Source organism: Parus major, chromosome 1A, assembly GCF_001522545.3.
Source record: "Parus major isolate Abel chromosome 1A, Parus_major1.1, whole genome shotgun sequence".
NCBI lineage: Eukaryota > Metazoa > Chordata > Aves > Passeriformes > Paridae > Parus > Parus major.
Genome location: NC_031773.1, coordinates 67,021,012 through 67,032,317, shown reverse-complemented (window position 1 = coordinate 67,032,317; position 11,306 = coordinate 67,021,012). Strand labels below are relative to the sequence as shown.

The window sequence follows — 11,306 nt, the reverse complement described above, 5'->3', positions numbered from 1 at the left end:
ATGGGATGGGATGGGATGGGAGCTTTGGAAAGCCCTTAGAAAAGGCCCCACTTGACTTGGAGAAATGTAACCTGGGGGCTCCATTGTGTACTGGGTTTTAGAAATCAGGGGTGTAGTTTGTGGTGTCAATACTAAACATCCACTGCTGCTGTTGGACATGAAATGATTCACAGGGTTCAATGTATGATAGGGAAAAAGAAGGATTTTATTTCTGTGACTCCAGTGTTTATAGATTCTCAATAATGACCAGGGATTGGATAGTTAGGTTACCACCTTCCCAATCACACTGGTGATGAGAAAAGTCCATCAAAAGTCGTTCCTTTAAAAAAAAAAAAATATAAACATCTATGTTTATAATTACTTTCCTGGGAAAGTAGCTAGAAACCATGAAAACAAGATCAAATGGTTTAATTTTCAGAGCAACAGGGTACTGCTTGATGATATTTATGGAGAAAAATGTTTCCTCAGCCGAGCCCAAACAAGAAGAAAATCACTTTCATAAGCTGTTAAGGCTTTCTGCATTCAGCAGAGAGAAGAAAGGCCTCTGCAGGATCTTCAGCAGTCACAGCCAAAAGGCTCCTGAGGGAGGATCCCTGGGCATGTCATTTTCCAGAATAATTAAGCAATTGCAACCCAATTACAAAGCCCCAGCTTATTATTTTGCTTCTGGGTCAGAAAAAGCATTGATTGTTGTTGAAGAACAACTTCAGAGTGGAAAAGTGCTTTGGAGACATTGATGATGATGAATATCTGTATTTTGTATTACCTTCAAAATTTTCCCTTGTGTTGTAAATGTCAGCTGGAAAGAAAAAAAAAAAAATAAATCAGAACATGTGAAAGTTTAACAAAAATGCCAGAGTGAAGTAATTTCCCCAAAGAAATTTTTCTAAGAGCAATAGCTACTCCAACTCTCCCTTTATCTCCTGTGGTAGACTTTTCTCTCTCTAACACTCCAGGCTGTTTGAGATAAGTTTAAAAAAACCAGCATTATCAAAACTCAGTGAAAAACAAAACAAAACAGGAATGTCAGTGCTTCTGAACTGAATAACTGAGAGTCATTTTCTGCATGTCCAGTGACTGAGATGAACCCCAACGTCGTGGTAATCTCCGTGCTGGCCATCCTCAGTATCCTCCTGATTGGACTGCTGCTGGTCACTCTTGTTGTACTCAGGAGAAAACACCTACAGATGGCCAGGTAAGTCCAGATGGATACTAATTGCAATAAATAAATTTAAAAATACATAAATAAATTTAGAAATAAATAAATAAATAAATAAATAAATCTAGAAACAAATAAATAAATAAATGTTTATTTATTTTTTATAAATATATTATATATTTATTTATACTATATATTACATACTTATATATTTATTTATATTTATAGATTTACAATATCTATAATATTTATATATTATATATTTATATTATTATATTATATATTTATAATATGTATAAAATATTATTATATATTTTAAAATATTTATCTATATTTATATATTATATATTTATATATTATATATTTATTTGTATTATATATTATATATTTATTTACATATATAAAAATAAATATATATATCTCAAAACACATCAATAAAAATAATATTCTAATAAATTATAATAGTACCTGCATAATAAATATGTAATATATGATCATAATATAAAATATATTAAATATATTATTCTTTATTAACATAGTTATTTTATTTATAGAGATAATGTAAATAATAAAACATGTAAATAATAATGGAAATACTATATTTCTATAAATATGATAAATAATACAACAAATATAAAAATATATAATATATAAAATGATAATATATAAAATATAAATATATATTTATATGTTTATATTTATATATAAATATAAATATATAAATAATTATATTTATATATAAATGTATTTAAAATAATATCTAATAATACATATAATATCTTATATATAAATAGATATTATTTTATATATAAAATAATATAATAATTTAATAATATTATGTAAAATATATAATTTATAGTAATAAATATATAATAATAAATAACAACAATTGTTTCAGCTGAGAATGCTTTTGTGTGTGGGTGCTCCTTAAGATGTTTGTGAACAGGGTGTCTTCAGCAGAGTTGTTTTGCTGCTGCTGAACACATTTTCTACTCTATTTTCACTCTTGACCTGACTGACAAGCTTCAATCTTTGTTTCAGTTTGAGCTTTGCAGGACTGAGTCCATGAGTGCAATCACACAGGACAAAGGGCTGGTGTCAGGAACATTAATGATAATGTTCTAATGATCATTAATGGTAATGATCTGAGGCAAATGGGTGAGCAGGACATCAGGGCTCTTTGCAGGTCTTTGATATGATTTTGAACAGGAGATATTTCCATACCAACAGATAACATTTTCTAGAATCTTTCTCTCACCATTTGCCAGTCTGCACCAATCATTTCTAGCTGAATATTGAAATTCAGTTTCCTTTTCTAGGTGATCTTACCTGCTGCAGTTCACTTTAATGTGAACTTCAAATTTAATTAATTTAATTAAATTAATTCACTTTCAATTTCCCCAAACCCTTGATAATTGCTTTTGAAGGTGTCACAGAGTCTTTATCCTTTTATAAGCTATGTAATACATTTTATATTCATTTACTGTGTCAAGAAAGGAAATTATTTCATGTAAAAACAAACTTATGTAAAAAATCTCCTATTTAACAGCCTAGGAGATGCTGCATTTTGTGTGTTGTGTCTTGTCCATGTATTCCATGCAACAGATGACCACATCACACACGTTTCAGGTTATCTTTTTGAGAGAACATTACGTGGTTTGTTCCTTTTGCATGTAACTGGCTCACTGAAAATCCAGTTTAATTGCTATTTAATTGCTGTGCAGCCAGCCCAAAGCTTTTTCTCTTCATCACTGCTTCTAGCCACAGAAGATAAACACCCCAGAAGGAAATTTAAAAAATAAATCCAGTAAGAAGCTGCAAACAATTGTTTGCTTAAATCAAGAAAACAGTCAAGTTAGTTTATAATTTGTAGCTGAAAATAATGTGATAAAGACACTACTGAATGTTATTCAGGTTTTTTATTTTCTTTTCCCTGCAGTTATTTTTGTAACTCAAAATTACCTATAATTATCCTGTTAAAAGGACACAATTAGAAAACTTCTTAAGAGTGGGAACAGTGAATATTTAGTATAGAAAAATAAATATTTAACACATGTACATATAAACCATTGCTAGTTCTAGGCTATGAAAGCACAAATCTAGACAGAAGATAAGCTCCTATTTGAGAATTTAATTCTTTTGAACATTTTTAGGCAGTTTGATCTCAGGTGGTGTTCACATTTACTGGTTTTGGACATCTGCATTAAGGGGTTTTAGTTTTGTTCACTACTGATTATCCCAGACCTAGTCACAGATGTGGGTGTTCACCATTCCCTGCAACTCCAAGAGTTCTCTGATAAATCAAACTCTTTGCAAGTGCTGTGAATCCAAAAATAATAACTTTTTACCTAATGGTTTTTCTGGAACAGGGAGTGTGGGGCTGGGACCTTTGTGAATTTTGCATCTTTAGAGAGAGATGGAAAGCTCCCCTATAACTGGTGAGTGTTTGAAGCAAAATTTATGTTCTTTCCCCATCTCTGCTTTTTGGCAAATGTTATCTGTAATCTTAAAGTGCTTATTTTTTGTGTCATTGCTGTCCCTCTTTAGGATAAAACTGCTAGGCTTGTTAATGTTGTATTTTATTCCTTGAATGTGTTTTATTTCTTGAATGATGACTGAAGACATGCGTTCTGTCACCTGCTATTTTTAGTAGGCAGTGATGTATTTGCATGTCAGCCAAGTTGCAGAGATGTGTTTTGGGAGGATTTTTTTCCCCCCCTTTCTCTTAAAGACATATTTCCTAAAATAACACAACTGTAGGAACGTGATCTATAAATTCATTAGCACTTCCATAAATTTACATCCAGGAGCAAACTTATTTGTAGATGACTAATTACCAATTGTCAGTGCCTTTAATTAGTATTTCCTTTCATTACAAGACAAGGACAAGCCAACTCAAACATATACTGTAACTTAATGTTCAATGCTGTTGGAAAAAAAATAACAAAAAAACCCCTAAATATATCTTTCTAATCTAGAAAATCACCTGCAAGAGTTGCAGGCACTGATATGGACTCTTAAATCATCACTGTCACCATCAGCTGAAGAGAATTATTTGAAGAAAGAAAATCCATAGGATTAATTTGATATTATAAATTTATATATTTTTTTAAAATAGATTTTGTTAGGTTTTTTTATAATTTATGCATTATATATTTATATATTATATATTTATATTATATATTCACTTTATAGAAGTAAAAGGCTGTGAGAACTGCCTGACTGGTACCACTGAGGTCATTTCCATGCCTATTTTAATAATCAAATGAGTGGTAATGACAAGACCCAAGGTTTACTGCTCTGTTGTTAGCAATTGCTGCAAAAACTTCAAGGCAAGTCCAAACACAGATATTTAACAGCATGACATCAACCCCATTGCAGTAGGTCAGAAGAAACTGGACTGTATTAATGGCAAAAAAGTCAGAAGATCAAACACTCATGTTAATTAAATAGCCAAGTTTGAATGAAATTATTTAACTAGCAACAGACATTATTAAAATCATGAAAGGCTTTTTTTTTTTTTGGCTTTTTTTTTTTTTATGGGAAGGGAATTAATAGGTTTGGATATGAAAGTGAAGGTTCTTGTTGCTTAGTTTTTGTATGTATGTGTGTGTGTATGCAGATATATATACTTACATAAATTAAGTTATAGAAATATAAACTGAGGAAAGAATTCCTGCTTAATATCTCCACAAATTTTTTGTAACTGAAGACAGTGTGTCCTTATTTCTCTGAGAGTTGTTTTGTGTGCCTCTGTTGTCTAATGTCAAGAGCAGATTCACAATCCATCAAGGCAGCCAGGTGGGAAATCTGACCCTAAAAACAGAGAAAAAGATTGGCTCATTCCAGGGATCTAGTCAGGGAGCTGTGGGCATATTCACTGATTCCAAAGGGAAGCTCAGCAGAGTTTTCAGGATTTCAGCAATCTCTTCATCTCTTTCTTTTAATTAAGTTGTTCCCTATGCCTGAGCAGGATGTGAAACACTACATGATTGCAGAAAAAAAACAGGATTGTATTTCTTAGGCAATTACACATTCTTCATATATTGAATTAAATCAATTGGTTTAGTTGTCAGAGTGCCTAGTCTGTGAATATAAACCAATTTGCAAGTATGTTAGCCAGTGATTTGATAAAGTGTGGAAAATTCTTGTCAGGATTTGACAGTGAAAGAAGCCCAGGCTTGAATAATTCCTTCAGCCTCTGCAGGCAAGAGGAAGCAAAAGCCTCACGTGGAGTTTCTCAAAGGAAAGAGAAGTATTCCAGCAACATCAGCACTTCTCTCTCCTGAGCCTGATGGAAACCTCTGTGGCACCAGAGATCCGTTTATGGAAAGCCAAATTTCATCCTCAGTCCAGCCCCATAGAAACTCAAAGAACAAATGAGGTTTAAGGCTGTGACTCTGCAGTTTTTGTGGTGTATGATTAACCAGAAAGGGCTTTTGCCTCTGGCTGAGCCACACAATTCCTACCAAAGCCCTGCAGAAACTGCTCTGCCCCTTCCCTCTACAGCAGCAAAACTCATTCAAGCATTGGAGTTTTCACTGCATGGCCAGAAGATTTCCTCACTGGTTTGAAGGTTGAGATTAGAGATGATTACATTTGACTTGACTGATTTGCCAGGGAAAACACAGAATCTACCAACTTCATAAGGGTACTGAACAAGGAAATTTGTGTTTCCTCTTTAGAACAGCTGCAGAAGGATGGTATCACTTTTAAGGCAGCAGATTTTCCTAATGGGGAAAAAAACCACTGAGGGTGTGTTTGACTAAAAAAAATAACAAAACAAAAAACAAACCCTTATACTGGAGAAAATTTGTTTTATTTTCATGATTTTTTTATATTTGCAAAGTACCTGGAGCCCATTTCACCAACAGGTAGAACGGGCCTGAGTGGGTTTCCTGAATTAATGCACAGCAGAACCACAATTATCTCCAGCTGTTAAAAGTCCATTAAATTACTTAAAGTTTAAGCTTGAGCCCCACTGAGGTCAGTAGGATATTTACCATTGTTTTCATTTATCATCATAAGCAGGTTGTGAGACAGGCCCTTTCTTTTTTCCTTCACCTTTTCTTGCATTTGCAATAAAAAAAATTAAAAAAAGCTTGCAAATACAGAAGTTTAGAATGATTTTGTATTTGTATTTCCTTTAGCCACAGTAAAATCTGCTGTAAATCCACAGTAAAATTTCTGTTCAAAGAAACCACAGTTAGAAGAACTTTTGAAGCAGTGCTTAGATGAAAACCTAGGAAAGAATTTAAAGCACTCTGCAAAATGTTATACAGATGCCTTGAGAAATCTGACTCAATGGAGGGTATTAGGAGATATTGGAAGCATCTGAATTTATCTCCAATACAGATCTTCTGATATTGCAGGATCACTTGCAGGAACAAATGTGGGAGATTATCAGAGCTGCAGTTTTATGTGATAAAAACAAACCCTATCAGTTCACTCAAAACAGTGAAAATAGCCTTAATGCCACCTGGAAATGACTGGAAATCTGTCAGTGATATCTTCCTACATGCTTTACTCTCTGAAAATTAGGAATAGCAGGCCTGAATCAATATGATAAAACATACTTATTTTGTTCATATAGAATTTTGTGCTGGATAGCTGAAAATCCTGTAGGTTGAGGAGTAAAAATCCTGGGGATGTTAAGAGTATTCTTAGTAACTAAGTAAGAAGTAGATTGATGGGTTTAGCTGATTTTAAAAATAGAATTTGCTGATCTCCTGATTTCTGTTTGTCTTACTAACTCTCCTCACTTTTTCATCTTTATGTATGTTATTTATTAATGCTCACAGGCGTAGAAGTGTATTTGCTTTCCTAACTCTGCTACCCTCATGCCTTTGGACTGATTATCTTTTGGCATTTTATGTTAATCCTTGGTAAGTGATTTACTTGTTTTTCCATATGCAATGTGTAAACAATGTGAATTTCTATGACATGAAAGACGTGTGGTACCTCTGTTCTCAAATGGGTCAAAGCTTTTGAAGATATAATTTTCTTTTACTGGAACATGGACTGGCGAGGATGTGGGTACCAAAGTATTTGCTACCCTGCTTCATCTAATTTGTCTGTTCATGCTCCAACCCATTTTGATATTAAAAAGCTAATCTTACAGTGGTCATTGTATCCATCTCATTCCTGTCTCTGCAATTTTTGCTGCTTCATTCTAAGTCCTGGCTTCTTCTGTCCTGCTGATTTACATGTTCATTGCCTGGCACTGACTTCTGCTGCTGCTGTTCTGCTACTAAAATTGCCTGATTGTGCCCCAGCTCTTTGGTGTGTGATGTCAAATACATTTGTTTTTCAAAGGTGCTCTTATCTTCTCCTGACATCAAAGTTCTGCTTTTGAAAAAACCAGTTCACTGAGAATGGATACAACTAGGAGTCCCAAAGAGTGCAAATAGGGTCTCTGTGTGCACATCTCATTGTGTATGTGTGTATATTTAATTCTTTAGTCTGTAAATCGTTTATAAGGATTTAGAAAACACCTGATTGTTTTCTTGAAAATACCTAACAAAGCCACTCGTCTACTTAGAACCAGAATTGTTTTACAAACCATTTAACAAATAATTATAATTGACTATGATCCAAAAAATGCCTAATTCATGTTAAGAAACCTAAGTTGCTGATGGTCTTGGGTTCAAGTTGTAGGGTTTTACCAAAAAGGTGGTACTGAGGTTAAGATTTTATTTCCCAAGCATTTTCCCTGGTCTTACCAAAGCCCTGGCAGGCAGACATCAACATCTTCAGCACTGGGATTTTTGAGACTGATTCTCCTTGAAGTTACAGTGGGTCTGTAGAAAAACCCATCCCAATTTCCAGTGGGCTTAGAAATGAGAGCGTTTATGTAAGGAAAGGTCCATTTCTCCTGCCAGGAAAACAAAAGTGTGTTCTCCACACACACCCCACCGAGGAGCACGTGGGGACCTTCCCCTCCTGTCCAAGGCTGATGTTCTATTGACTTGGAACCTGTCAATAATAACCTTGTCAATAACCTTGGTTAAACCCAGCCAGCTCTCCAGCTGCACAGAGACAGAGGGTCAGGCAAGCAGGTGATTATTTTGGAGGTCACACTGAGCTCTCTTAGCTGGTCAAGAAGCCCAGAGTGGCCACTGCCAATGGCACTGCTGCAAAAATATCATCATCTTTTGTTCCTCTGCCTTTTTTCTTTTACTGTGCATTAATTCACCTTTCCAGATGTGTATCTTTCTTCAGATCAATCAATTTTTGTTTTAGTCTAGATGATTAAGACCACAGGAGCTGAGGTGGGATGAGATTAATCCCTCTCTTTGTATTTTAATCTGTAGAGTAAATGGAATAACAGATGAAACACCAGTTAATGTTTCAATTGTTTTTGTTTTGCACACAAGTTGGTTTAAAATATTTATGAACATTCAGGAAACAATTGCAATGCTAAGAAACAAAGGCCTCTTGAGACTATCAAAGCACACAAAATTCTTGCTGAGAAATGTATGTCAATCATTTGTTTTATTGCCTCTTCAAGTGTTCCTTGGAGAAGCATTCTTATCATAAAGAGCATTTAGGTATTTTTTTTTCATTTTGAATTAATTCTTATGTGCCTGACATTAAAAGGTTTACCACAGTCACAGGGGATAGAGGTGTGTTGAATAATTTATTGGAATTAACTTTAAGATTTCAATGGGAAAAATCTTTGAAGATGGAAAATAAACTACTTTAAAAAAAAAACCAAACTACTACTAGTTTAGGTGTACATATGAATATAGAGATAACATGATAGGTAAAGAGGTTTATCATATTTCATCTCCACATTAATATAAAGCTGGTATTGCCATAGCTCTTGTAAATTTGCAGGCAAAGCTCCTCATCTAAATGGAACTGTACTTGGACAAAATAAAATTACTGTGGCTAACTACTACTCCAGAAACTGAATATTTTGTACAATTTAATTTTGGAAAGTAGTCCTTTATTTGTTTTTAGTGTAACTTCTAAACTTAACAAAGTAGAAAAATAAAAATACTCTGCTTTTTATTATTTCTTCCTATATATTTTCATTATTTAGAATTTGAAAGTCTCCTCATTTAATTTACTAATTGAAGCTGTGAACCAAATGACCTAGACATAATTTTCATATCATCATGAAATTAAAAATAGCATCAGCATAATGTGAAAAATGAACAGATATCATTTAATGCCCAGGAATTAAAAATTTACACTGCTAAAATTCCTTCTGAGTAAGCAAGAATCTATTTGATCTCTGTGGCTGATTGAAAAGAATTGATCAGTATTTTTAGACTTCTGGCCAAGTTATTCCAGGGTGCTTGTTTTATGTATTTAATCTTATTGTTGCTTACTATTATTTATTTAATCGTATTTATTGCTTTGCAACAACAAAATGAACACATCCCAATGAACCCTCAAAAAACCACGTGGTGGTAGTTGGTGTTCTTAAATCCAATCCTTTGGGTTTTACTGCTTAACACACTCAGAGATCTGCTCACAACTGCTGCTAGTGAATTACATCACTCATAAATCATTGTTTTACATAACTGGCACAATTATCTCCAGCTCTTAAAAGTCAATTAAATTACCTAAGGTTTAGGATTGAGCCCCACTGAGGTCAGTAGGATATTTGCCATTGTTTTTCAGGGTTTATAGGGGACCCCTGGCTTTTTCTGGGCACGGGTTTTCATTCTCAGAGCCACAGAATGGGATATTCACCCCACTGGAGTGGGATGGTGTCATGGATGTCAACATTTCTGTTGTCTATCAGCTTAAAATTGTCCAAGTTATTATCACAATCTCTTCCTGAGTATGATGAAAAAATATACATTCTTAAATCAATGCTGTCTTTGAATAAAAGTTGTAAAACTGTTTAATGAGTGAAAAACAATTCCTATTTATTTTTTTTTTTTTACAGGAGTAAAAATGGATTAAAGAAGAGAAAGCTGACCAAGTATGTAACTTCTTTGCTATTTAAAGGAATAAGTCTTACACTAAATAAGCATTATGGAGTACAGGCCATAGTGGTATTTCAGTCACAAATATAAAAAACTTCTTGATAGACATATCCCAAGAGAGATATCTGAAAGCAGAAAACAAACAATAATTGGACAAAAGCAATTCTGCTCAACAGATTGCAGTAAAACATACAAAATTAGTCATCAGGGAAAAGATTAATTATCCAACTTAGTGATTTCAACAGAGCTTATCCTTAGTTAAAAACTGCAAATGGTGAAAAAAACTGGGATGCATTTGTTAGTAGTGATATTTCCCTATTGACATGGGGCTCTCGTTACAGTTGTTGCTAGAACATTAGATCATTAATGCCAGTGAGTAAACAGGACTAATTAAGTGGTGATAAGGCACGTTCCTTTGGGCATATTGCCTCAAAGTAAATGAGAAGATTACTGTGTACATGCTTCAGTAGCTTGTAAATTAGAGTATGATAATTAGGTGAGGGAAGCTGTTTACCTGTGTTTCCTTACTCAGAGCTCAGCCTAATTATTTCTGTGTTGTGTTCAGGGGTTGTGCCTCACTAACAGATCTCACCTGGCAAAAAAAGTCATCAAATCAAGGCTGATTCACACCTACTGCAGCTCTCCATGGTTTTATATAGTTATATATTATACTATTATAGTTATATACTATATCTTTATAGTTCTATACCACCTTTCTTTAGCCACCATCTCTCTGGGAAGAGAGCTGGACTTAAAATTACAAATGTGTTTAGTTCTCAAAGCCATCAGAGAAAGCAGGGCAGTGGCATCCAAAATGTAATACAGCCACCATTTGGTGGCCCTGAACCACAAGGTTTGTCCTTATTTCTTTCTAGCACTAACAGCTGCAAATAGGTATTTATGACTTGAGAATATTCTGGGGGAAAGAAATGCAAGGTACTACAAAAATCAGATTTTTTATTTTTTTTTTTACATAATTTCTCTGTATTTTTCTTTTAAAGCCCTGTCCAGTTGGATGATTTTGATGGCTACATCAAAGACATGGCCAAAGACTCGGATTATAAATTTTCTCTGCAATTTGAGGTAAGTCTCTGGGGATTTTGCCCTTTGCTACCTGCCCAGATCAGCATTTTCAAGATGTTGAGGCTGCATGGAATGCTCCTGTGTGCTCTGTGGTGTTGCTGGGCTGGCCAGCTTCACTT

The 11,306-nt window shown here is 34.1% G+C and overlaps 1 protein-coding gene across 2 annotated transcripts in view; it reads left to right on the top strand.

Moving 5' to 3' along the window:
• The window catches only part of PTPRO (protein tyrosine phosphatase receptor type O), a 145,449-nt gene that overhangs the window by 118,124 nt on the left and 16,019 nt on the right, over positions 1 to 11,306 (top strand). The window contains exons 15-19 of one of the 2 annotated variants that reach the window (XM_015627740.2): positions 1,075 to 1,195; positions 3,529 to 3,597; positions 6,961 to 7,044; positions 10,065 to 10,100; positions 11,106 to 11,187. In XM_015627740.2, the coding sequence (XP_015483226.1) occupies positions 1,075 to 1,195; positions 3,529 to 3,597; positions 6,961 to 7,044; positions 10,065 to 10,100; positions 11,106 to 11,187 (392 nt within the window). The remainder of the gene's footprint in view (positions 1 to 1,074; positions 1,196 to 3,528; positions 3,598 to 6,960; positions 7,045 to 10,064; positions 10,101 to 11,105; positions 11,188 to 11,306) is intronic. The other variant, XM_015627741.1, reaches the window with a different exon arrangement.